This window comes from Hirundo rustica, chromosome 1, assembly GCF_015227805.2.
Source record: "Hirundo rustica isolate bHirRus1 chromosome 1, bHirRus1.pri.v3, whole genome shotgun sequence".
Classification (NCBI taxonomy): Eukaryota; Metazoa; Chordata; class Aves; order Passeriformes; family Hirundinidae; genus Hirundo; species Hirundo rustica.
Window position 1 is genome coordinate 114,962,081 of NC_053450.1, and position 26,940 is coordinate 114,989,020.

The 26,940-nt window shown below is 41.1% G+C and overlaps 1 protein-coding gene across 1 annotated transcript in view; it reads right to left on the reverse strand.

Moving 5' to 3' along the window:
* Nucleotides 1-26,940, reverse strand: part of TGFBR2 (transforming growth factor beta receptor 2) — a 60,678-nt gene that overhangs the window by 26,237 nt on the left and 7,501 nt on the right. Inside the window, exons 2-3 of the mRNA XM_040079030.2 lie at nucleotides 6,761-6,932; nucleotides 4,918-5,108 (exon numbers count right to left, since the gene is read on the reverse strand). Coding sequence (XP_039934964.1) covers nucleotides 4,918-5,108; nucleotides 6,761-6,932 — 363 coding nt within the window. The remainder of the gene's footprint in view (nucleotides 1-4,917; nucleotides 5,109-6,760; nucleotides 6,933-26,940) is intronic.

Here is a 26,940-nt window from a genome sequence, read left to right on the forward strand (position 1 = left end):
CTCTCCTTTAGTTACACACAGCTGCAGGCACTGGGTGGGACTCCAGTGCCTGCAAATACCTAAGAGGAAACATAGAGAACAAAGCCAATATACAAGCAGTGAGAGGCTCTGTGCAATGTTATGTAATGTTACTGACCTCTTTTATGGGCAGCTGGAAGACAGTTACCTTCTGAACATGTTAGTTGGATAACAGAAAAAGAGATTAATGAAAGCCTTTGTTAAAATTCACTTGGAAGCAGTCCAGCTGTAATCATCTCCCTTCTGATGTTCCTTGAGCACCGGACAACTCATCACATAAGTATTTATGGACTGGTGACTGTTAGTGCACAGATCTTAAGTCCGTTCTTAAGTCTGAGATCCTCCTATGTAGTCAAGTAAGACCACTACCACTTTGACTCTAGCAAGGAGAGGAAGAGGAGAGAAAGAAAGGAAAAGACAGGGACAACATGTTAGAGACAAATGAGAGATACAAAGTTAAGGACACTTTGAAACATTATCCATAAGTCCTGCAGTCTGGGCACAGGACAAGGCATCACACAGGCATGCTCGTGGTAGTTCAGGCAGATGAGCAGCACCAGCTCTCCCAGGTAACAACTGTACACTGTGAGCAATCGCAGCACTTGACTCATGGCAAATCCACAGGCTGTAATTTGATCAGGCAAATGACTCAGCGACAATTGATTAATCAAATAGACACGTCTCTTACACTCTCAGTTAGCCAACTCTGTAAAACCAGGATCAGCGTGAAGTTTTTTAGCAGCACAACAACCTCCCTCCCTCGACACGTTTCCCCAGTTAGCTTCATTTTTCTCATAAACTCTTGTTGACCTGTCAGTCATCTCTATCACTGAGGTTTTTGTATTTCAAGGCCACTGTCTGGTTGGTTCAGAGTTGCTGCTAAAGGTTTCTCCCATATTTGGGTGTGGTGGGAATGCCCAAAATAATGACTTCACCTTGCAGTAAGTGAGCACTAAACACAATCTACCTAAACAATCCCAGAGACACATTGGGTACAAGCTGCATGGAGATCTGTATAGCATGGCAAGAGACAGGCAAGGATAAAAAATTAATACCATGTAAGTTATTAGAATGAAACCACTATAAACAAAACAGAGCTGTGCTGAAATCCTGGTTCCAACTTTTGAGTTCTCTGCACTGTTGCTTGGATTGGAATTTGATGCCCAGGATAACAATTGCATATATAGTGAAAATAGTATTTAAAGGATTTGTTTTCTTGTTTGCAGCCTCCACTGCTGGTTAGCATATTGATGAATGACTGTGCCTAAATGAGCTGCACAAGAGGAAGGATTTGCATGGCACAGCAGGTAGGTGGGTCATGCATCAAGTAACATGCAGGAATCCCATTTTCTTTTTCTTGTCTACAATGAGTACCTGGTCATCTCTGTCCATGGAGAATGGGCGAGACGTGGGGCTGGAAAGGGCACAGTCCTGTTTGGTCCCTCAGGGTAAACAATGCTTGACTTCAGTCAAAGAACTTGGTACTGTTAATAAAACCCATCTTTGTTAGCCAGTTGTCGTGCTCACACTGGTTAATGGCTGGGAGATGTGGTAAAGGGAAAGCTGAGGAACAAAGCTGCCCAAACAGCACGGGAGGACTGGGACTGTGCAAACAACTACAGACAGACCTGATTCATCACAGCAGATCAATGTAGAAGAAGGTAAAGCAAGGTGCAGAGGATCCGCCAGACACAACCAGACATCAGGGAGCAAGAAACCCTCACAGTCTCGTCCTGCACTCATTTCTTTCCAGACAGCAGGACCAGGCTCCTGTCTGCCACCTAGTCAACATCTAGCCACCCAAGGCCTTTTTACCCCTGACTCTGGCTAATCTTTTCCAGCGGTTTTGCTCCCTGGCTTTGCCTTCTGGTAACACTAATATTAGACTTTTGAATAAATAATAATTACAACACACTGGCATTGAGATTTGCTGTGAAAAGTATTTTTCTGCCACAGGGGTGTAAGCTGCTTGCCAATCACCCACAATTTTGTTTGGCAAAAAAAGAGAGGGAATAAAAATAAACAGAGTAGTCAGATTTACAATGGTTACCTGTCTCCTGCATGTTATTTCTCCAAGAACTACAGAACATTATTTGGAGTGATTCTGCACTCAGTATTTTCTACCACCTGCCTGTGGCCTGGAATCTGAATCAGGGTCAGCCCCTCTGACACAGCAGAACTAAAGGCATGTTTAGGACATGTTTGGCTGTGTCTCGCTTATCTTGCAGATTGGCAATTTAAATGAAAATCTATACAATATACAGGCATTTGATTTTGATGTAACTACTTCAAACATTTCTAAAGTCACTCTTGAGTGAGTCCCAACACCTCAAATACTCAAAACCTTTAGATGCTTTTGTCTAAAAATGGAGTCAGGAGATTTGCCCTTCACAGTCGAGACTCACGCAAGCCAGTGGTGCTATAAACCAATTTTTCCATAAGCAATAACAGCTCAGCTGTGAATCACTGGAATTTAGTGACTAACATTTGGTGGAAATTAGAACTTGTTGCCTTACCCAGGATTTGCTTTCTTACCTCAGAAACATCAGAAACAAACAAAATCTGGCCTGTTTTAAGTGTGCATACAGGAAGAAGAGGTAAAACACTAGTTATTTATAGCGATAGCTTGAAAGGAAACACTGTGATTAACAGGTGAAAAAGTTAGTCAGTTTCTGCTAATAAATTATTAAAATCACTGTTTGATCAGGCTTTTTTAGAGTAGCTCTTGTCTTGCTCTCCAAAAACTACAGAATGTGAAAAAACACTGCAAAAAATATTCTTGTTCTGGTGTACAAGAAATGTAGAGGAAAAAAACCCACAAGAACAATGTACAGAATAGATCTGGATGACAGTCATTCCAAAGGCAAAATTATTACAGGCTATTATCTAGTTGTCTGGAGGAGCCATGGACCAGCTGGCTGTGATGTTCTGCTCAAAGTTAAACACAGACAGGAAACCGCATGTCTGATACTGTAAAAATCGTTTGTCTTCCTGCCATTGCTAACCAGGCAAGCAACCCAAAGGGGCTGTTTTCATTTAAAAGAAACACTAATCCACAACAATAAAAAAGGAATGACAAAGCCTCAATTCTCCCCCGTCCTGACTGGAGTTAATGCCTGTGTTTGTGAATGAACTGGAAATCTTACAAAGTGAAGTTTTATATTACTTTAACTTTTATCTGCAGTTATTCACTTATAGGAATGCAGCACATGGTTTTCATGAGTCACCTGAAGCACTTACAGCACATGACCTAGAAGGAAAGGCTCCACTCGGAAGAGCGAAAAGAATTTGGGTAAAAAGACTGGGCTTAACTTTCTACTACTCCTTTTAGGTTGATCTAGAAGTGTGAGTGAGCTGCAGATTTGATAGGAATGAAGGTACTTGGTACTGAATTTCTAGAATGGTTTTCATAACCATACACACCAAAACCACACATTTATCAGTGATTTCCTTCAGCTACATAGCTCCAGGAAAAACAGCTATAACTCATAAAAATTTAGCCAAAATCCACAAGGGTGTGGTTCACGTTGTACAAAAACATTAGACAGCTGACACAGTAAGAACTCTTCTCTGGGAACACATTCTCTTCAACAGAACCAAGGCAATCTGTTAGAATTAGGTCCTGGGTCTACCACCTGTGCTCATGTCAATACCAGTATATACTCCAAATCCTCTAAAGATCACCCAAATAAGGGTTGGTCACACAACGATGGATCAGCAGTCAGGTTGTCTGGTTTCAAATCAAGCTTGGGGAGGGGATAAGGAAGACAGGGATGCGGGGTGGCACAAGATATGGAGAGCCTGGGCCAAGGGAAGCAAAGATTTGCTAGCTTGCTCTTGGCTAATTTGATGTGGTTTTGTGACCTAAACTGGTTGGCCTTCTTGGAGGCTAGGAAGTGAGAGCTACAATCGCTCACATAGCTGTTAACCTCAGTGCAGTCACACACCATGTTTCCCAGGAGTGGAAACAGCATCCCAACCCTTTGTTATCCCAGGTATCAATGACCTAATTAAACCACTTTCTAAGGAACTTATGGGTGATGAGGACGGGTGAGGTGTGCCACACCCCTTGAGAAGTGTGTGTACACAAGTTTCTCCATTGGAGACCTCACTCTTGCCTGTGAGAAATCTGACTTTGTCTCAGTAAAAGAATCACAGCAGGTAGGACAATAAAAAGCAGAAGGGGTGTGTGTGCAGCATGAAGTCCAGCAGCACTGCACACACCTTCACTGTGCCTCCCTTTATTAGAGTTCATGAAGTAGAATGAGGATGGGTTATGCACTTGTAGTTTGGTCTGTACTCACATTTCCCTGGTTTAACTGAACTCACGTATGCTTCCTTGTGCCGTAGTAGGTGTGAGGGAACATATTCCCCAGAGAAGGAATGCAGCTTCTTCACACCCACCACAGGAGAGGTGCAGATGGACCTGAGAAACTGTCTTAAAATTCACATCCTATCAGGTTACCAGTAACATCTCTATATGCAGATAACAACTATGGCAACACAGCCTTTTAGAAGAGGTAGGACCTTAAAAACAGCATTTTCCTTTAGTTTAGATTTTATAATGTAATTAGCATGTGCTGCGTTTTGGTGTGTCAACAGAACAGCTGTAAACAACTCGATTTCATCTTCCATCAGCTTTTAAGTGCAGTGTCTTCAGCTGAGTTATCAGATTTACTTCAAAATGAGGACAGCCAGGCAGGAAGAAGTATCCTCAGAACACAGAAAATAAAGGCTGAATTTTGCAGGATTCGGAAAAGACCAAAATGGCACCTGCCATTAGAATTCCTCCCCGACAAAACGCAATTCCAAAGGACATCGGCTTAAGACTGTTAATATTAACACAGTTAACATTACTTGCAAGGAATGTGGGAATGCAAGGTAAATTATTAAACCTACCTGATGTAAAAATGAGCATATCATTGCATTCTTCACCTGTGCAGGAACACATGAACATCAATCCTCCATCGTCCTTCTTTTCCCTCATCAAACACTGCTCTGATTTATAGTCATCCAAAAAGTGACCATACAGTGTTTCCTGGGGGTCGTGGCATATTGTTTCTAATGTCACATTTTCATCATTCTGTCTCCTAAAAGTGAAAAGGAGAAAACTGAAATCAAAAAAGGAATATTTTATAAGGGGAGCAGACAGGACCGCACCTGCACAAAATTTGCCTCTTTTGAGAATACAAATGGCATTTAAAAAGCATTGTGTGTTTTTCTCTGTCCTTCCTGAATGGGGTAAATTTGGCACCATCTGGGCTTCTCACATTTGTACAATGGCACAGCTATTCCTGTATCATATTACAGCTAAGCTCACAAGAGTGTCTCTGAAAATCTCACTTAGAATTATTCAAGCTAATGCTCAATGAACTGCTGTGAACTTCAGAACATACTTTTTGGTTTTTGTGGTCACTGAGCAGACAGTAAAAATCTGTGGGAAATTATGATAAAAACTGAATTATTTCCCCAAAATCCGAGGAATTTCTAGTGAGTTGGTGTTTTCATTTTTCTTTTGAAGCCTAAAATCAGTGCACTGAAGGAGCTATAGTTAAAAAAACCCAAACCAATCAAAAAACCCCCACCAAAATAACAATCATAAAACCTGGTGCAATTTAGTTACCTCACAGTCAGGGAAATATTTACAGCTGATAATCTGGACCATATTCCTGTGCTTTGTCCGGATCCACAGATTTAATTTCATTGACAAAAGACTCAAAGGCAAAAAGCACTTTACAGTTCTCAACTTGCTTGCCTTTTGGATAAATGGTCATGAAAAATCCAAAATGTATCTAAAATTGTACAGCAGCTCCTTTTTATGGCAGTAATAGACATCGATGTCTTACTGAAGAAGCACAGAACAAATACGGAAAAGCACACTGGACCGATCCTGAACTGAAATGCCAACTTCCAATTACACTGAGCATCTCAAGTCAATGGACACAACTAATCCCTCAGCACATGAATTAGTTATGTCCCTCTGTAAGTGGTTCTAATAATCAACAACAATGCTGCAAACACTCAGTTCTGTTCCTTTAGTCCACTTATTAACTCATTAAGAGCATTTCTGTATTTCTCTGACAGGACTGGATTCCCATTTATGGAAGGGCAAGGGAAGCCTCAGTTTTCAGACTGGAACACAAGCTTAAAGTCAGTAAATCCTAAAAAAGCATTACAAGTCATTTTCATAAACTCCTGATTTCTTTGAACCTAGACATGGGCTATATAAAGAGTATCATGCCTACATCAAAGTCTCTACCTACACAGAAGTTTTTTCTCATTAAGAGGAAGTATTTCTACCTATACATGGCAATAAGCCTCTTGTGATAAATCTACATAATCTAGGCAATTTCAAGGTGCCTTGAAATCTGAGAGAGAATTGTCTTTGCTCAGCAACTGTCACTCCAGCCCTCTCTTGAGCCTCAAATCTGTTTCTACTCTCGAGTGTTGTGAGTGGATAAAGCTTAATGGCTTGCACAAAACCATGCCTCTTTTCCAATAACAGCTTAAATGGAAACAGAACTGTTTTAGAAGAAAAAAAAGTCCCCAGAACATTTCATATCAGAATTGTTAACCTCAGGCAACTCTCGGTATGCTGTGCAGAGATATGAGTTGGAAGCGGGAGAGCAAAGCCTGGTGAGGTAGCAGGGACATTCTGAATATCAGAGCAATCGAGGAAAGTACTAAGCAATGATGAATGAGGGTGTGCTCCTGTCCCCACCTGTATGAAGAAATAACTTACCATATAGCAACACAGACTTCACTGCTCTTCTCACAGATGGAAGTGATGTTGCAGTTGCTCTTGCACTGATGTTGGTTTGAGCAGGTTGTTACTTTAATATCACAAAATTTGCATAGGTTTGACATTTTCAGTCCACTTTCCTTATTTCTCTCCACAGGTGATGTAAATTCAGCTTAAGGAAAAAAAAAAAAAGGAAACTCAATAATGGTAGAATATCAGATTGCATTATTGCTTATTATGAAGATAAGGTTTTCATCAGCAGCAAACATTTCCTCTTACCTTAAATTAGAAAATCTTTGATCTTTCACAGTTCCCAATTTTCTTTACAACAAGGAAAGTGCCATGATGTCAAGACCAGGTTAATCAAAGTGAATTCGAAAAACGAAATGAACTTCTATGACCTCAGAGGGAGCAAAAGTTGCTTCATAATTTGCAGACTTGTGCATTTCTCAGGACCAGTTTGCACTGAAATAGCTCCTCTGCACTCACCCATTTGCATTCCTCACAAGGCAGTATACCTGTCCCCCACACATAACACTGCGTCGTGGTCTGTGTGCCACAGTAACTGCGGATTCCACAGTGAGAATGCACATTGGTTGTGTGGCATCATTATAACGTGGATCAGGATCAATTTTGCAATTTTGTCTTTACTACCCTAAGGCATAACCTAGGTGTCATCCCTAAGCTGGTTACTCTCCACACATAAAAACCTCAGAGCTGGAAGAGATTTGAGCTTAAGGTAGATGGTCTGCCAGAGGTTGTGGGTTAAACTCAAGCTAGAAATGCAATAGGGCATCTGTGCAGTCCAAGTGGTTAAACTCAAGCTAGAAATGCAATAGGGCATCTGTGCAGTCCAAGTGATCTACTGCAGGAGTCTAACTGGGCTAACTGCCGGGGACTTGAACTCAAACTGACTTGCAATGACAGCCTGCCTTGTAGATGCCTGCTTTGACCCAACAGCTATACTTTTCTGCACCCAGAAAGTGAATCATTACATGCTTACTAGTTCCAAATCTTAGTAGTCACCGCCTGCTTCAGTGTGGCAGCAGTAAGGAAAGAGATAATTTTTGTGCCAGTGTTTGAACTTCAGGAAACATTCTTTTAGCTCAAAAACTATTTTGAAAAGACAGTGTAACTACAAGGAACAGAAAACGCTGACACAAACTTCTTTCTAAAGCTAAAACGAACATGCAACTATCTGAAGCGGAGCAGACAATCAACAACGGTTTCAGTCTGACTCACTTTGCAATGCAATTGGAAAAGTAGGGTGAACCACTTTGAGGAGATACTGGGCTTACATGCAGCACAGCCCTTCTCTTGTAGCCACCTGCATGTTAAAACTGTGTTCATATTGCTTTCTGTGGCCAAATGTTGCTAGTCAACCTGTAACAGGCAACCAGGGATTTATAATTTCCCTCTCTCTACTCAATTAGCTGAGAAATCAATTTTTTCCTTCTAGAACTTCACTCTTTACTACCATTAGACTATTTTATTACAGGAAATAAATATACATGATTTTTCCAGGAGGAAATAAAAGGGCCTCTTGCTAACACTTTCAATGCATTTCTGAACCATTGTGAGGGACTGAGAGAAAAGTCTTCTCTCTTCAACCAAATCACACATCTTTCTCATCACCAGCACGCTCTGGTACTGACCTAAGGTTTCTGATCTAACAGCTGCTGTAAGGAGTGGCAAAACTTCCAGTGGTTTTATGGTACAGAAGAAGATGCTGCACAACGGAGGGGATGGTTAGGATGAGCTCACTGGGTGTGGCAGTGTGCTCCCCCTGCTTTTGGCTCAAGCCAGAGCTAACAGTGGTGGCTGGGAGTGGCTGCACCTGGCTTGAAGCTGGACTCGGGGAAGATAGATAATGACACAATAGTGGAGGGCCATAAAACTTACTCAGCAGCTAAGGGCTAGCTGAGCATGTGCCAACCAAAATACAGCTGGCATGCAAATACTACTATAAGTCAGTTGTCTTACTCCATAAATAGGGAACAGCCCAGGGTCTGCTGAGCTCTCCTGCACAGCAGTGGCCTGCATGCCAGGATCTTCCCCTGAACAGGGATGCCTCTTGGGGTTGCTCCTTGAGGTTGAGAGAATCCTTACGGCATCAAATACTCAGTAAGTGCAAAAGTTAAAATAAGCATGCTGAAAGTTTGAAATCTTAGCTAAGTGAGATAAAGGACTGCTTGTGCAGATATAATCCTTCCGACATAAGTTCCTAGCCTGGCGGTAAGTCCGGATCCAGCCACACCCGGAAACCCCCTGAGAAAGGGGTTTAGAATGCGAGAGGATCCTTCCTGAGCCTCATGACTCAACATGAGGGTGTCTCTGACAGTTTTGTCCCACTTTGTCCTCTATGCAGTAAATAACCAAGTGTAGGTTGCCACCAAAGCTTGTTATAGCACTATCACATTCATTACCAAACTTTGTTAAAACAAACATTGTTACTTTTCTCTTCCAAGGGAAGCGTGTCACCGTATTTGCAACACTGGGAGCACATTCATGAGTGGAGAATGCAGGTAGCATATTATGGCCTGGCAAAATTTTAAGCCCCAGGTCATTAAGAACAATCGCTTGTTCTTAATTGTGTGTTGCAACAGCCACGTAGAGGAGCAAAGTGTCATTGAAGTAGGTGTGGTAGGAACTCAGAAGGTCTTGAATGTAGTGTTCTGTGAAATACACGTTAACATAACCCTTTATAGCAAATTGTACATCTCTTCTGGATGGTGCCTCTTATTTACCACATGCTGAAGAGAAACTAATAGTTGTCACAACTTATCTAGGTTGCAGTAATGATCGAAACAACTTGATAGTGAGGGACTGTCCCTCCACCCAGTAAAAAAACAATCCATGGTTCTAAAAGCTTGGAATGAAAATAGAGACAAATACTCTGAGGGAAAAGTGAAGTGACTCACCCAAATGTAAACAAGAAACCTGCAGCAAGGTGCCAAGCATCTCACAACTGAGCATGGAGGAAAGGCATCTGCTGCTCAAACTGCAAAGGCTTCGGCTGCATCCATGCTGCTTTCAGCTCTGAGCTTACTTGGAAGCTGTGGCATGATGGATGCCTCTACTATAAACATGACTCAGTTCCCTGCAGCGTCCACAGCACTGGAGCCAAGAGCCACATGAAGGTGGGTCCTTAGGTAAAGTGTTTTGAGCACATTATATTTGTTGAGAGAAAGGGTTTGGTTCCTACGCCGTTCCTGGCTGCGCCAGGTTCTGCCAAGGCTCACCCACTGGAACAAATGGATGCGTTTGGCCCTCTTCCAAGAAGGGATATCCGAACCAAACTACTTGATTAAAAACAAACAAACAAACACACAAAAACCTCCAAAAAACCAAAGTAAACCAACCAACCAAACACCGCACCCCCCCCCCCCCAAAAAAAAAAAAAAAAAAAAAAAAAAAAAAAAAAAAAGCCATCTGGAAAGCAGCAATCCCCTGTAAGGTCACAAACCTTACGTTTCTAAGGTAGACATTAGTTTAATCACTATCAACAGTAGCAAAAGGTTGGGCAGTTAGGACTAGGTAATTTCTGATCAGGTTTAATTACTGCCAAGAGCTAATGGGGTTTTGGGGCTTGCAGAACTGACTACACTTGTATTTTCTCCCCAGAATTCTTCTAACAGAGGCTGACAGATCAGTGACTGTTTATTCATGCCTCTGGCAGCTCAAAGAACTGTCTAAACTGCCCAGGTGAACAAATTTTGTTCCATGCTTCAACATTTGGTTCAAAGTGAGACTGCAGTTTAATTTTCCTAAGACTGTCATAATGCTCTAGCAGGTGTTAGTGTATTGTTTGCTGTTACTCCTTGGCCTTGTCCACTGTGATAATCCATCTAGTTCCAAACTAGGGCCAAGTTTGACTTTTTCTATCTGATGCAGAAACCACATCCTGCAGATGGCCTGAGAGGAAATCTGGAGTAAGATAGGAACTTTGACATCACTCTTTGCTCATGGCCTGCTACTAGACTTTGAGGACTTAGAAATGCTGAAAAGATGGGTCTTCTCCCAAGTCACACCTATCTTTAATCAACAAAGTCCTGCCTGGAGAACGACAACTTGGTAGGATTCTTCCCTAGGAAAGTGTATTCACTCATTCCCTGAGGGACTCAAAAGTAAGGAGCGGTTCAGGACCAGCAGACTGCTCCTCTTCTTGTAGTCACCTGAACGTTCATCTCTAAAAATATTTGACTATCCTGCTGCACACTTCATACCACATGAGCCAGCTCCTCAAGATTTTCCCCTCAAGATTTTCCCCTCAAGATTTTGGTTAAGACAACCAAAATCAACTTGAACACTGTGGACAGAAACAACCTTGGATTTTGCATGGAAAGAAAAAAGTGGATATAATGAAAAAGTCAACAGAGAAATCACAGATTTGCACAGGTGAATGAAGCCATCTTAAAATGTGTGCTTGTCTCCAAAAATTTGATTTTGCCATCCACTGTCTAATGTTAGTTTTCTTATTTTGACTTCTACAGGAAGCCTAATTCTAGCTTTCCTTGCTTCTTTGTCTATGGAGAGGGTTCTAAATAAAAGACTGTGGTTTCTTGGCTATGAAACTTTCAGCCAACCAATTCAGCAGAGATCAGCTACCGTGGTTAAAATGCACAGAACATGCAAGTCAACACGTGGGCTGGACATTATGGAAGAGACACTAGAGCAATCACATTAGAAACGTCCACTCCATGGATTCTGGTGGAGCCAGGCTTGCAGAACATCACTTCTCTTCTATGATTTATTTATCATAAATGATCTCTTCTATGATCTTTATTTATCATTTCTTGGGACATCATAAACAGGACACCTCACCCAAAGCCTATTAGCTTGAAGTTGTTTGCATCTGTTATCTGTAGATATGTAACTTCTATTGAAGCGTAATGTTGTAGTTTAATTTTCTTTTATTTTTAATATCATTACAGAATTCTCACAAGCTAACATTAAATAAAATTCAAACCAATATGATGTCTTTTTAAAAATATCTACATTGGAAAACTTTCTATGTCTTAGGATGCATTTCCGAAACAGCAGCCAATTTCTGTTACTCCTGTCTTGTAAAATCCTGTCATAGCACTTCTACTCTCTCATCCAGTGTCTCTGGCACGTGTATACTTATAAAACAGCAGGCAGATCCCATCCCTCCCCCCACCAAAAAAAAAAAAAAAAAAAAAAGCTGAGAGAGATGTCGGGATGGGAACTCTACTACTCAGCTGCTGTGAGATAATTCCACCTCATGGGAAAGATTTTAAGATTTCATTCCACTACATCATGGAAAATTTCCAGGAGGACAATGCCTTTATTAGAGAGACTTGAAGCAGATTGTCCTTGCTCTCCCAAAGAGCAAAGCTCCAGGACGTCATATATCCGTGTTTGGAAAGCACAGTAGCGGCTATGAAGAGCATCCAAACTGCATTACCTTCTCATCCAACAGAAAGACATCAAGCTTCACCAGGAACTGTGCTAAACACAGCATGACTTCTGTTTTGACTACTATCCCCAGCACATAACTTTGACAGTTATGGAGACACTGCCAGCTTCATTAGATTTGCCTTACACCTTCTGATGAATGAATTGCAGGAGTGAGAGAGTCAAGGAAAATGTATGATCTGAGCTTTGCTTACAAGACCTGGATGTATATCCTGATGGCTATTCTTAATTAAACTGATTATGTCTGGTGTGGTAATACAAGGAAGTGAAGACAGAAACACAATCGATCCTAAAGATAAAAAAAATCATGAGTTACGAAATCACAAGACTAGCCAGACAGATCATGGAAATAAAGGAAGGGGAAAAACATAACCAAACCAAACCAAAAACAATACAAACCAAAACCCCAAACAAACGAACAAACAAAAACCAACCAAAACCCCCCCCAACCCCAAGCAACCAAAAAACCCAAATGCCGGGTTCTCCCTTACTTGCCATTGCTGGCTGTACTCTTAAGAGTGCTTTTTGAGACATGTTTTGAAGCTTTGGCCATGGCCAGGAGGGTTGGAATTACTGTCTAACTAAAAAAAAAAAAAAAAATAAAGAGAAGATAAAATGAAAATAAATCACTGGAATCCAGGAGGTGCATCTTCAAGAAAAACAGCTGTATTGCACTTTACTCATCATAAAATCACAGGAGCTGGCAACACTGCAGATCACCTAATAACTCCCATCATAACACCTTCGGGGTAACCCTATGAAATAGGCATTTTCAGTTTTTCAGTCGCAGCTGCCATTTCTAAGCTTAATGTCAACTGAGCTGAAATGGAGTGTCACTCTGGTACATACTCCGATTTTTGCCATGTGAGTATGAGCTCAGTGTTCACACCATCTTAGACACTGCTTTGGGTACAGTCCTTTATCTCAACTATGAGTTACTCCAGCAGGATTACCATGTGTATAGGACTTTTATGATTTTGTGACTGTTTCTATTAAGATTAACAACGATTATCAAGAGTGCTGAGGCAGCCTCTGTAAAGCTAAATATGCGCTATCTTTCATGTACAACTAAAATATGTCAGAGGAAAACAGGTTCCATGAATGTTTAACTATCCCTGTGGCAGGACTCCAGGAAATCACATTCCTATGGATTGTTTTGCAGAATCTCTCACCCTCGATCTTTATCACACATAGTCACAGATCACTGACTACCACAGAGCACAACAGCTGCCTTAGTCAGTACTTAAAAGTTGTGCCTTTAAGTGTACTGATTGCACTTTTGTAAATTTCGGGGCTCAGCAATGGACAGAAGCCAAAATAACTTCCTGTTTCAACACAGTACTTTGTGAACTACTTGGAGGAGATGCATTTCATGGCTTCTCCCTGTCATGTAAAAGCTTTTGCCCATTGTATGAAAAAAATGCAAGTCACACCTATCACACCGAAGAATGATTTGGTGGGGCTCATAGGCTTGTTTTGGGTTTGTGTGACCTGCTCTTCAGCCATGACTGAGAAGACTGCCAGGAAAGAAGACAGCAGACTAGGTAAGCCATGTTGACCAGCTAGACCTAGCCAGGAGCAGTTTGGCCACTCCCAGCTGAAGGAAGGCCAAAGCAGAAGAAAGGAAAGCCAGAAAGCCACTGATGAACTGCACTGAATTTGGGAAACCACCTTTTCTCACCTACCAGCAGGCAAGGTATAGGGGAAGGTACATGCAGAGGGAGAAACAAAAGGAAAAGGAGCAGGAGCTGGAAAACGTCATTTAACTTGCCTCTGCAGTAGAAGTGCCTTGCTTTTAACAGCAAGTGGAACTGGTAAAACTTTGCTTTAGGGATTGCTGCAGGCATTGACACAGACACAGAATCTAATCTGGCAGGAGCTGGGGGTAGGGACACGAGAGAAACTGAGAGAGGGAACAGCACACTAAGCTGGAGATCCTGAAGATGAAAATAATTTTTGTATTTAAAGCATTAAAATACCACTATTTTTACCCACTATTTCCAAAATGAGTGATCATTAGCAGTTTTAATCATGGGCTAGGCTCTTCTCTCTAGTACAGAGCACGGCAGTGCCTCAAACACACCTAAGAACAGAGCTCGCTGTTGTGACTCCTGACTGACAGCAGTGCAGGTGAGAGAAGACTCCAGTTCAGCACTTAAAATAGAGTGTGAAAGCATTCTGAAAACATTATTGTGATGCCTCAAATAATGAGAAGGATTTTCACCTGCACATCTTTAACTTACAGTGCATTTTCTGCCCATTATTTAGCACTCCATGGCTGGCGGAACAAAACAATACTGTCTCCAAGCAAAGAGAAAAAATCTAAATGATGGCTTCTTATAGGGCACTTAAAAGGACATGTCATCCCCTCCTGACTTTAACCCTCAACCTCCCTAACAAAGCTGGTAAACAGCACACAGCACATACATACATGTGATATAACACCAAGTTCAAGTTATTCAATTGTGACTACAGGGTCTAGGTTTTTTTCTGCATAATGCATTGAGTTAGGAATTTACTGGAAGTGCTATTTGGTGGTTAACTTCTCCTGGGACTTCTGATAGACGCTGGACATCGAACACAGCAATGGTCATCTGGTTCTCAAGATTAGCTAAAACAGCTTCCCTGCTTTGTTGGAATAAACATGATTCATGGTTCAGAACTGACATTTGCATAACTAACTCTGACCTGTGCACTAAGAAGCATATCCTGCATTTAACCTCCTTTTGTATTCTCCTCTGCTCAGTGAAAGCTGTCATTGCTTCACTTGAAACAGTGCTGAAAGAGTATAAACACTTCAGCTTTGTGCAAATATTATTTTTCCAACTTATATGGTCTGAAAATAGACAGCAGTCATTCAAGCATAATACAGTTATTTCTGTGATATTTTTTCATGACAGATGAGTCTCTGTGGAAGACCCCGTAACATTTAGAACATACATAATTAAGAACAATTCTGACTCAGAAAAACACAAATATGCCTCTGCTCTCTGCTACAGAACCTTGCCAGTACAAACCCATGCAATTGTGCCTTCTCTGTAGCTTGAATGGAGTTTCTGAACCCATTGCATCACTTCCTTCAGCCAGATAAGAAAGCCTGTTTATAGTAACCTGCTTCTCTCCACTCCTGTTCCCTCAGTAATCACACCACGACCTGCCTGCTTCAAAATATGATAGAGCTCTTAATTCTTCATAATAGCAATGGGGAAGGTGAATCATTTGTCCTGATGATGGCACATATTCCCTCCAAATGCTTAATTTATATTTCTTCCCCTTATGTTTCTTACAGCAGAAGAAATGAGGAACATCCATCTTAAAGAGCCATTTACCCTGTTTTCAAGAGTCAGTTTATTAAACTCCCAGTTTCCAACAGGGAAATTCAGAAGTCCACCCAGTGTTGGTGGAACAGAACTTATTCACTAAACTAAGCTATTTCTATTAGCCATGAATTATTCTATAGAGACACATCCTGGTACTTCAGTTTATCTGCAAGGCTACTGAATGAGCTCAATGTCACATGCCAACTGAAAAGCTCCTGAGATTGTAAAAGAAATGGATCATATTCCTCAGATAACAGTGCCGCTTATTGGGAGGCATCACTTTCTTAATTACAAGAAGTTTTAAATGCCTGTCTTGGGATATCTGCTTAATGCAAAGGAAATCTTGTCTGCCTTTTTAGGTGCATCCTGACTGGACAGGCTACAGGTGGGAAAGCAGGGGAGGAAAGCAGAGAAGTTTTGAAGTCTATGTTTCAGGACAAGGGGCTGCATCTTCTGCTAAACTTCTGGGCAGTAGAACACATTAGGATCCATGGTAAGGAGGAGAAAATTTCAAAAGTTTTAGGAGCTTCCTACTGTACTGTATTGCCAAACCCTGCCATCCTTGCCATGGGGAATTGCAGTTGTGGTACTTGAGATGGACAGAGTTGGTGGGCACATTGGTACAGTTCCTATTCTTCCCTTACAATGACAGCTGTTGTGCAGGCTCTTCACTGTGCAAGCAGAGCATGCTGCGCAGATGGAGCCCTGCCCTCAACTCCCACAGACCACTGCACCACCCAAGACACACAGAAATCAAAAACAGTAACATACATGCTTGGACAAACACTCACAAATGACAGTACTACAGGACTTTACTCTTATTTAGTGTAAGGCCTCATCCTGCCTATCTTTCTGAATGGCTACAAGTAACTAAGCGCTGTTCTGGCACACATACACCATCACATGAGTGCACTTAGTTAAAGGGGTGGAGGTTTTAAAGTTTTCATGTGGATCATCAAATTCTGTTAAATCTGCATCCTGTTAAGTTACCTCAGTACAGGTCATATTAGGAACAAGTCTAGTCAGACTCAAAATTGAGATTTACCACACATAAAGTTGTTGTGGCTTATTCAATTGCTTCAAAATCAGCTATAAGCTCAAGAGGTCTGAATTCTGTACGTGAAAAAAAGCTTTTGTGTTACTTGATTAGCTACCTGCAGCATTTTCAGCAGTAATAAGGAAGGCTGGACAGACAGCAGAAAATAATCTCTTCCAAATGCAGAAATGGAAATTATTTAAAGACTGCTCTCTACACTGGCAGCATACAGAAACTGAGGTGGCAAAAAGCCAAATCTTTCTGCTGAAACTGCAGTTAACTCTCACTAGTTAACCCTTGCTACAGCTAAACTCTTGCCACATGTATATCCTCTACTGTATTCAAAAGAGCACACTAAGATAACTAAAACATAGAGGAAACTGTGTAAACAATAACAACAAGAAGTTGCCATGGCTTGCTGAGAGTTAATACAGGTGGGCAGATATTTATTAATACTGTTTATTCAGTCAGGAGACTGGCAGGCACTTCCAAACCCTCTCTGGTCTCAGAGACCCACCTCCAGGAAAGGTTATGAGAATATGTTACTCTGGGGGAAGACTTTTGCTTACTTTTTAAAGTAGTGAAAATGAAACACAGACAAAGACTGTGACAAATCACACAAAACAGGAAATTCAAAGTTACGTCTGACTCCCACAGGTTCCCTTTGATGCTGCCAGGTTGCTTGGTGAATCAGAAAAAGCATCACTCCTGTATTTGCCATTCTATGCCTTTAATTCTCACTTTTATTTGCTTTACTAGTATGCCCTAAAAACTACTGACACACACTTTCCTGACAGGTGTAGAAGTCAGAAAGCCATACCCATTTTCCCCTTGGAAAGGCTCCTGCCACACACAGCTTTACAGAGCCCTAAACAGATCGCTCCTTTGGGGGTGCCACTGCAAAGGCTCGCTCACACACACATCTCTTCTGACATCTTATTTTTAATGTCCCTTTCTGATGCAAAGAAACAACATATTTTGAGAACAATTGTCTGCCTCATGGAGAAATCCTCAGACCATTTCCAGAAAAATGACAAATTTGTTTCTAAAGCATTGTGAACACAACAGATATTCCCTTTTCCCCTTTCTCTCTAGTGAGGCCATAAAGAAATATCTGCACAAATAACCTTGCAAAAAACATCAGTCATCCTCCCCTTGCTTGTTATTAGCTCCCATCCCTCACTGTGCTTTCTCCTCCCTCCCAGAGGAATCAGACCGCACCTCACCACACCTCCCGCCCCCTCCAAAGGCCAGCCTGAGCCAGAGGAGTTCTCCAGTCTAGACATCTATCTGACAACACAAACACAATGAAGAATGTGGTATGAGGAGTGGCAACCCACAGCAAAACTGCATATTTCATATTTGTAGTAGTGCTGCCGAGGGCAGAGAAAAATCTCTGTGGCTCCACGGCTGGAGCTACCTCTGGGGAAAGGTCAGGCTGCCCAACATGCCGGGGACATGGAGGACCTGCCCTCTGCTGCTGTCTCCAACCCACAGTCTGCTTTCAAATGTTGCTTGCCCCGAGACAGGAGGTGTCACAGCCCTTCCAAGACAGGAAACAGGGGCTCTGCAGTTAGTATTCTCTGCCAGGCATCAGCACTGCAAGGGCAGATGGGATTTGCTCAGGACTCATCAGCATAGGTTATGATGCTTTAGGGAGCACTCCAAGGGCTGATGTTTCTTCCCAGTCTTATCTGCAGAAGCACCCCAGGCCTCATAGTTGTTTAAATCCACTGTAAAAGTAGATTGGAGGTTATTTTGATTTTGAAGTATAGAAAAAGGACTGTTGGTGTCTCAAGTTAACAATTACAGGAGACATCTGAAAAGACAGGTACTACACTCTGTGACTGTTTCTTCAGCAGTACAGAGATCTGTCAGATGCCTCCTCTTCACAGGAAGCTGGAAGAGTCAGAACAGTCTTGTTTTTAGAATACAATTTTTTCAAGAGGAAGGATATTAAAGGGAGAGAGAGTATGCGAAGCACATATATCCTCTGTCTGACGTGAAACATTTGATTTTGCTGCAGTTCCATAATGTGAACACAAAAAATAAAATTCAAACCAGTCACCCCAATTCTGCTTTGTTTCAGGGGAAAAGTGTGATGAATATTTACCTGAAACTGCCACTATTCTGGAAGAACATTCTGTAAACCCAGACAAAAGTTTTACCTTTTGTTCTGAAATTTCTGCTGAACTGCAACTTGTATCTCTGATTTCAAAGATCCTGATTCTGACTACAATTCCTTTCTCTAAACTGGAATCAAGATGCTGCGGACCAATGAAGGAAACTTTAGTCAAACAAAGCCAAACCCAAATAATGGATTTGGGATTTAAAAAGAAAAAACTAAATCAAAAGCAATCTTAAAATATAACACAGTAATTGGAATGGGCCGCATATGTTCAAATATCAGTTTAAGCATCACGTTTACAAGTCGGAAATACTTCAGAATTATGAAGCACAAGGGGCAGAAAAGATTTTATGTATAATGGCATAGTTTGGAGTACATAAATCGCAGGCCTGCCATTCATTGTTTTAATTTCACCCATGCAGAGATATCTGAACAGAAGTTTCTCGCTCTTTTTCCACGCACAGCTCCCTAGTGAGCCTCTGCACTGACCCTTCACAAGTGCACCTTTTGTGTCAGCTGCAGGAGCGTGTTGGAGCCGTGAGTTAGGGAGTGCTTTGTGCCTCCAACCAGTACCCACACTCTTCGGACATGATCTCAGCAACCTAGACAGCCAGGATTGGAGCTGACAGAGCAAACTGGCTTCGGCCACAGCTCCTATGGCCATCTTAAACAAGGATGAGGTCTGCATGGAAAGAGTCTCTATCCGTACAACAGGAAAATGTACGTGTGTACACCGGTTGCTGCTGAACCAAACCAGAATTTCCGTGGTATTTTATAACACTCCAGTAAGCGTGGGGAGAAGCTGCGTGTGCACAAAGACTCACAGCTGCCCAATCAAAATAAGCATTTAAATGGATTAACCAGACAACTGTTCTTTCAAACTTGCATTCGTTACACAGCTACATAAATCAGAGGGATTTATAAATATTTGTTTTTCCAGATAAAAGGAGGATATTAGTGGGATTTTTTAAAGTGCATTCACTGCCACTATCTGTCCCTCCCAGCCATTAACAAGCAAACAAGGAAACAAAACAAAAACAAGGATGTTATGCGTGGAAAAATTCTAGTAACAATTTTTGACTTGGGGATTTTGGTTTAACCATAATATAAAAAGACAACTTACTAATGTAAGCAGCATGAAAGACCTGATTTTATTTAGGTTTTTGAAACCTCTGAACTCGAGGAATATTTTAGGGGTCTGGAAGTTAAGTTAAGGCACATCCCATTACTAGAGGATGCTGTTATGGTACTAGTTTATGGTATAATCTACTGATTATGGTAAGACAAAATTCTGTGCAATTTCTTTCTCTAGACCTGAATATAATCCATCCTTCCTAGTCCATTTGAAAAACTGTTTCCAAGTAAGAAGACTCATTTAACAAGTCCACATCCTTAACACACACACAGAGGCTCCTCTGTCAGCTACTGATGGGCAAACATGTTTATGCGGAAGCTCTGTTCAGAGCTCCTTTTTACTGTGAGAAGCCATTTTCCTTCAGGAAAATGGTGTTTATGAACCATTCTGTCCCCACACAGCAAGTTTTGAATGACAGACTCAGGAAAACAGTATTAAAAAGAAATTACTCTCTTTCACAATCCATCAGCTCAGCTAAAACAGTAAATCAGAGGAAAGTTAGACACAAATGTAATCCCCTAGGAATAGAATCACTTTGAATAGATTTGAAGAAAAATACACATCCTTCTCAAATTCAGCTTCAGGATAGTTATATTTGTCTCTGTCAAGTTACATGCAAAGAAGCAGAATGATAGAATTCAATACCCTGGGGATATGCTATCTTGATAGATGCGTCTAACTGCCACAACCATTAATGGGAATTATATACAGAATATTCAGAAAAGGGCATGTGCATAAAACTACACACTACTAATGATATTCAACCTTAGGAAAACTTCCTTTTTCAGACTTCTGATGCAAAGATCCTACTGATTTGGCACACTGTTAGTGAGTTATCAGATTTCTTGGTAAAGAAGTATCTCTCTCAACAAAGCAGCATCTCCTTTGTCTGCCAAAGGTAAATTTGTTAACATATCCCCTGGGTATTAGCTATTCCTTTCCATGCATTTGCAAATTACTCCCTCCAGTTACTTTTGAGCCTGTGAATCACTAGCTGGCAATACCACCCTGCTGAAATATAAGGGCATGGACGATCGGCTCCTTCATTTCTACTTGAGGCTGAAATTTTACTGGGCTTAAAGGAAAATAAAAGCCGTGAGTGAAACCTGTCCAATCTGAAAAAAATAGGTGCTTCACCCTTAAATACCCCTCTTGAAACTTCACTGAAAGTTCCTTATTTCTAAATCACATGCAAAGAGAATTCATTCACTATATCATAAAACTGAGTATTTTAAGGACACTTGCATCTATATGAGAGCATGGTCCACCCACATTAAAAAAAGAATAACCGTGGGCACTAAAGACCTGCATGCAGGAATATAATAACACTTCTCATTCCATACAACAACACATTACTCACTGCTGGCAGCACCCAGACCCCAACAGGGCTTGCATTACAATGTAAGGGGAGGACATTTCCACAGTAGGTGCTGCTCAGCTGGAAGAGACTTGCCAATCTAAAATGTTTAGTCTACATGCCTGAAGATGTGTGAGGGACTGCAGGCTCTTACATTTAATTTATAATGAGGCAGAATATGATCTTAAATTTGAAATAGACACATCAAGTTGGATTTTTCAGGGTTTTCCCCTCCTAGTAGCTTTATGTAATAGGTGTTACTTCAAATCCACTATTCCAGTCCTCCAGCTATCTCTTCAGTCATTCTTGAAACCATAATCTTTCACCACGACTCCAAGACAGCATATACACTTTCAAGCTTGTTTAAAAGAAACATTGTAAAGAAAAGACTCAAGCCTCTACAAAACAATTCCTTCTATTGAAGAGAAAGCTGAGAAGAGCTAAGACAGAATCACAAGAGCAAGTGTACCAAGCAGCATCTATGTACCACTACCTCTCAGTTTTCATCTGAATGCCTCAAACTTCATCCAGTGACTGCAACCATTTTTATTTTTTTTTTCCCTAACAACTGAGAAATGTGAAAAGCAAAATATGATGACACTTGGTAAATATTTAAATGGTGCAGTTCATTTCTGGCACAGCATTAAGTTCCTCTGCTACTACATAATGTTCCTGCTACTCCAGGACAGATGTTTATTGTCACATATATGAGTTAAATTTAATAGGATAAGATCTTCAGCAGATGCTGTGATTTCTGAGTGTTGCTATGTCAAATTATACTCATTGATGTTTAATATTTTAGAGTCATCAAATGTTTCTGGATATCGGTCATCATCATCCTTCATCTGGAGGGCACTTATTCAACTGTAGAAATCAGTAAGAGTCTGCAGGATGTCTAAGGGCTTCTATGAAATGCCTTGATCTTTTTAATCAAATGCCAAGTGGATTAATAATTACATAATGAAAATACTATTTCAACAACTGTCATTGAGGAGGCTGTGCATAACATGGGCATAGCAGCCGAGCCACTCAGCATCCCTTTAAACACCACGAGCCAGTTACATGCTTTGTTACGGTTTCTGGCAAAACTGTTCAGTGACATGAGCAGCTCATTCTCTAAAGCTGTCACTTTGGCATTTCTCACAAATACTGCACTCATGTAGAACACAGTTTGTTTCTAAAAGTGTTCTCATAAGGCAAAACAATTCCAAGCTTTCCCAACATAGTAATAGCTTAGAATATACCAGAGGAAAGTGTTCCATAGCAATAGAGACATTGCTTTAATTCCTTGGATGTAAAATTTTATAACTCATGCATATTTGAAATATCCCTGTACAACATTAGTTAGCAGAGCAGTTTAACTGTTTTGTTACTTGTGGAGATGCTGATCTTAATTCTGAGATACCAGCCTGGTGGTGCAAACCTGTTTCATCACAGATTCAAAGGTTGCAAGAGCTCTGTGACTCTGTGGACGGTATTCCCAGTCTGGCCTTCTGAAAGTGAAGCCATTCCACTCAGCTAGTTTCGCAAAGCCCTAACTTACCTGGGTATATGTTTAACAAGCTGTCTTAATTTAGAGATTCACATTGGAAAGTCTTTCACATCCCTTGGCCATATTCTAATAATGAAAGTATCCTGTTTGCTAAAAATTCACACCTCCTATCTGAGATGGTTTTATTCACCTATAGCTTCATCCATTTGTCAGAATGGATGCTTTTTCACATTTCAAAATATCCTCCCCCACAGAGTCTAAAATACCAAGTTAGCACAGCTTAAAACCTTATTTCCCACCAACTAACTGCAGCAAACCTCCATGTGAGCTCTGCTATCTACAGCTGAGCATTCTAGCGGAGCAGATTTAGCTAAGTTGCACAACCTTAACTGTGCCTTCAGGCAAATTATCCCAGTTAGTGGTGTTTAAGTTATGTACGGTATCTTAACAAGGCATGGAAAAGTACCTGCATATCTCACCAATCTGACCAAGCAGAGAACAGCAGCCATAGGTGCCATTCCTAATTATTTAGCTCTTCCTATGCCCAAAACCACAACAGTCCATTATGTTGAAAAAGCACGAAATTATTACCATTAAACTCTCACCTGAAAATGCAAAAAATACAGCATGGTTCCCTAAACAAACAGTACCTCCTCCTTCCACTGAGGGCTAAGGACAATAGAGTAGAAATTGATGCCCTGGTAAAAGCAAACTATATCTCATTTTCAAAAGCACAGTGGAAACTTAAATCAGAATCTGCCTTTTAAAGGGAAAAGTGATGGTTGTATGAATAGTCTAAGTACTCATGCTAAGCAACAGCATGGAAAAGCAGGTGTCAGTGCTTTCTATTCCTAGGTATGTGGTTATGATAGTGGTAAATGTGCCTTGTCATTAGCTTTCAAGGTACTTCAAATAATTAGTGGTTTGCTTCTAGCATTTGCTGCCCACCTTCACCCATGAGAAGGCCAGTAAGTTTCTGCCTTCAAACCACCAGTAGGTACATGCCTGATAATCATACTATAAGCCACCAGAAGAAAATAGCCTTGCCTGGGAACGTGCAAATTGGCTGAACCATGAAGAATATATATGTGGACAACTGAGGGAAAAGTTAGGCCTTCATTTGTCAAACAGACGCAAATTACCAATATTTCCAAATGCCTCACCAGGCTCCTGGCACACAGCCTCTTAACCTGAGAAAAACAGAGGGAAAAAAAAAAAAAGTGCTAATGTATTATTGAACTTGACAGGGTGTTAGAGACTGTTGAGAATTTCTGGATGCTCTAAGGCCTTCATCCAGAATTTCTCTAAAGAACAGAGGTTACGACTCTCTTTGAACCTCAGTTTCCCAATCACAATAGACGAGTGTTGAAACAATATCTGTTCATTTCCCACAAGTTCTAGAATTGTCTACAGAAACTGTAATTAATACATCATTGCATTATTTTCTGCCACAAGCTGAAGCTGTGGAAATATCAGTATATAGGACTGTACTGAAGTTTAATGTGGCATCAAAAATACAATGGATGAAATCGTGGGAAGCTGGAAATCTATGTTTGAGTCTCCAAAGACTAAGAGACTTCTCATTTCCTAGTTCACTGCTTTAACCATAGGCCAAGATGCAAAAGTTGTAAGGCACCAACAAATCTTGTCTCCTTCTCTCATGTAAAATAAGGAGCCTCTAATCGCTTCCAGTCTGTATAGGGAGAACTTTTATGTCCAATACAGATACTTTGAAATCTTTTTAAGGTCAAGTGCATATTTTTTAGATAACCCAACAGGATACGCCTCATTCCTCATTCTGAACCCTAGTTCCTGAATATTGGTGATTTAGCTGGAATCACATTTTTATTTTCCTTCATAAACATTAAAATCAGGGGACATATATGTATAAAACATAGGCTTCTCCTGAACTAATAAATATTCATCATACCAGTGATGTGACTTTTCTCAGGGAAAAGTGAGAACAGCAATGCCCCCAGCCAGCCAGAAACCTTAAGGCAAAAGTATAAAATGTGAGAAGTAAGGAGTGCATGAGCAAGAAGCTGATGGGGAAAGAAAAACAAACAAAAAAGGAAACACGTTTTGGTTGTATTTTCTTTTCCAGAATAGTTTACCAATCCTTTCCTGCTGAATGTCTTCCTATATCTATTATCCAGAGACAGCAGATATGGCTTTAGTTACAACCAGACAGTGTGGTATTCCTGTTTACATGCAAACTTGGGTTACAATAGCTCTGAAAGCCTCATGGCCTGGCACTGTACTTACCAGATGAGAATACTACAAATGCAATAAAAGGATCAGCTTCCCAGATTTTTGACTTAAGGCATTCCCTTGTGGTAAAGTTGGGTGAGGAAATTGAAGAATAGACTGAGGGGAAGAAGGGAAGTTCAACAGCCCAGAAGCATGTATTGCTGACCTAGTTACTTTGTGAAGGGTTAAATAAAGAAGCTTACAAAGTCATGATTATTACATGGTCCCCTCTGATCTTTTCATGAGGATGAGAAATGGTTGTTTTCAGTTTAGAAAGGAAAAAAGATTCTGTATGTAAAGTGTCTCTTTGTTGTGCTGTGAACTCCCTGGAGAGAATATCAGTCACCCTGCAGGGGCTGGAATAATGAATGAATCCATCAGGGAACAGGCTTTCTTCTCCTGTGACATGCTTTGGGGGACCACCCACACACATGTCAACCCTTTTTCTGCTAAGTGCTGCCTCTAAAGCCTTCTCCTGTCTCAGCCAGCAAGGATCCTTCATCCCAGAGCCCTTCATTGATGGAGTTCAGATACTCTCAGGCTGAGGAGTGACATGACCATGGGTCTCCCACTTTCAGGGCAAATCTCTAACCACGGTAGGAAAAGGGGGCAAGGCAACCGTGAAAATTGGTAATAGGAGCTGTGGCGAGGTAGAAGGTACACAGCAGGGCAGCTGGCCTACTGCCACAGCACGGTCACTGCAGAATCACAGATCTCCTTGTATGCCAGAGACAAATGAGAAGGGTAATTGCTGCATGCTGGTGGGCAGAATCGGTCAAAGGGAACAAAAGATCAACCACCACCTGCAAATGACAGCTCCGCTCCATTGGCTCCTGACTGCAGATTGACAAATTTGCTCAAAATTTTTCAAAATCTCACTAAATGCTTCCCATTAGTGAAAGACACAGAGATTTACTCCTTACTTTCTCCACCCTTTCTGTAAGTTTCTCAGGAAGAATGGAACACTCTGAAAGCACTATCCAGTCACGTTAAAGGAAAGCTTAAGGTAGCTACAGAGCTGAGAGCAGAGCATCCCAAGTGGAGCCTCAATTTGCACAGCAGATTCTAATTGCATAAAGAAGGACTATTTTAAGAGACTAGACAGGTGGAGGAAAAAAGCTGGGAAAGGAAAAAAATATAGTTACATCTATCCTATCTCCCCAAGCACACACTTCAGTGGCCAGAAGTTATTCACGTACGCCGCTGCTGCAGTACTTGAAGGTATGCTGAGTCTTGATGTAAGTATGACTTCACGTTTGCTCCAGCCACAGAGCTCCCAAAGCATATGGAAGTTGGTCAGGACAGCCTGGTAATGCCAAAATCAGGAGGGTAGCCAAAATATAAGAAATTTAATCTTCCTCTGAGCACTAAGGCTTTTCTTAAATTGTTGCTGAAGCTGTGCTATCCAAACCATCCATGTACTATCCAAACCACTCGTGTACCGCAACTTTATAACAAGTTTTCAGCAGTATCTAAGCCACTAATTAGGCTCAGGGATCAGACTAGATCAGTATCTCAAGATACCCAAGAATCCTGGATAGCTGCTTCTGCTTTCTTCCCTGAAAATAACCAGAAGAGATAACCTATTACTAATCATCTGCGGTCTGCTTCAAAGTTCGGCCCTTTGTACAGCAACATTAAAGATGTGCTTATATTAGTTAGTGAGATGAAATCTACAAAATTGCCACATTATCATCCAAAAGCCCCAGGCACCATCAAACCATGCCAACAGGTGATGTATAGGCATGATGAACTTAATCCCATTCTGGGCTGCAGAATCCACAGCAGGATTAAAACTGGAGGGAGATGGCTCACCTGCATCTCACATCTAAAATATTTAGATCTAGAAGAATTACAGGTCGACACTTGATAACTCTAACTGAACCCCTTTTTCTTCCTAAGTCAATAAATTGAGTACCAGGTCACTTATGATCCTTCTGGGTAAAATATTAAACAAAATTAAAAATCACATCCACATTCTGAGGAGGCATTTGTCCTTTAGTCCTCATTTCCCATTCTCTAC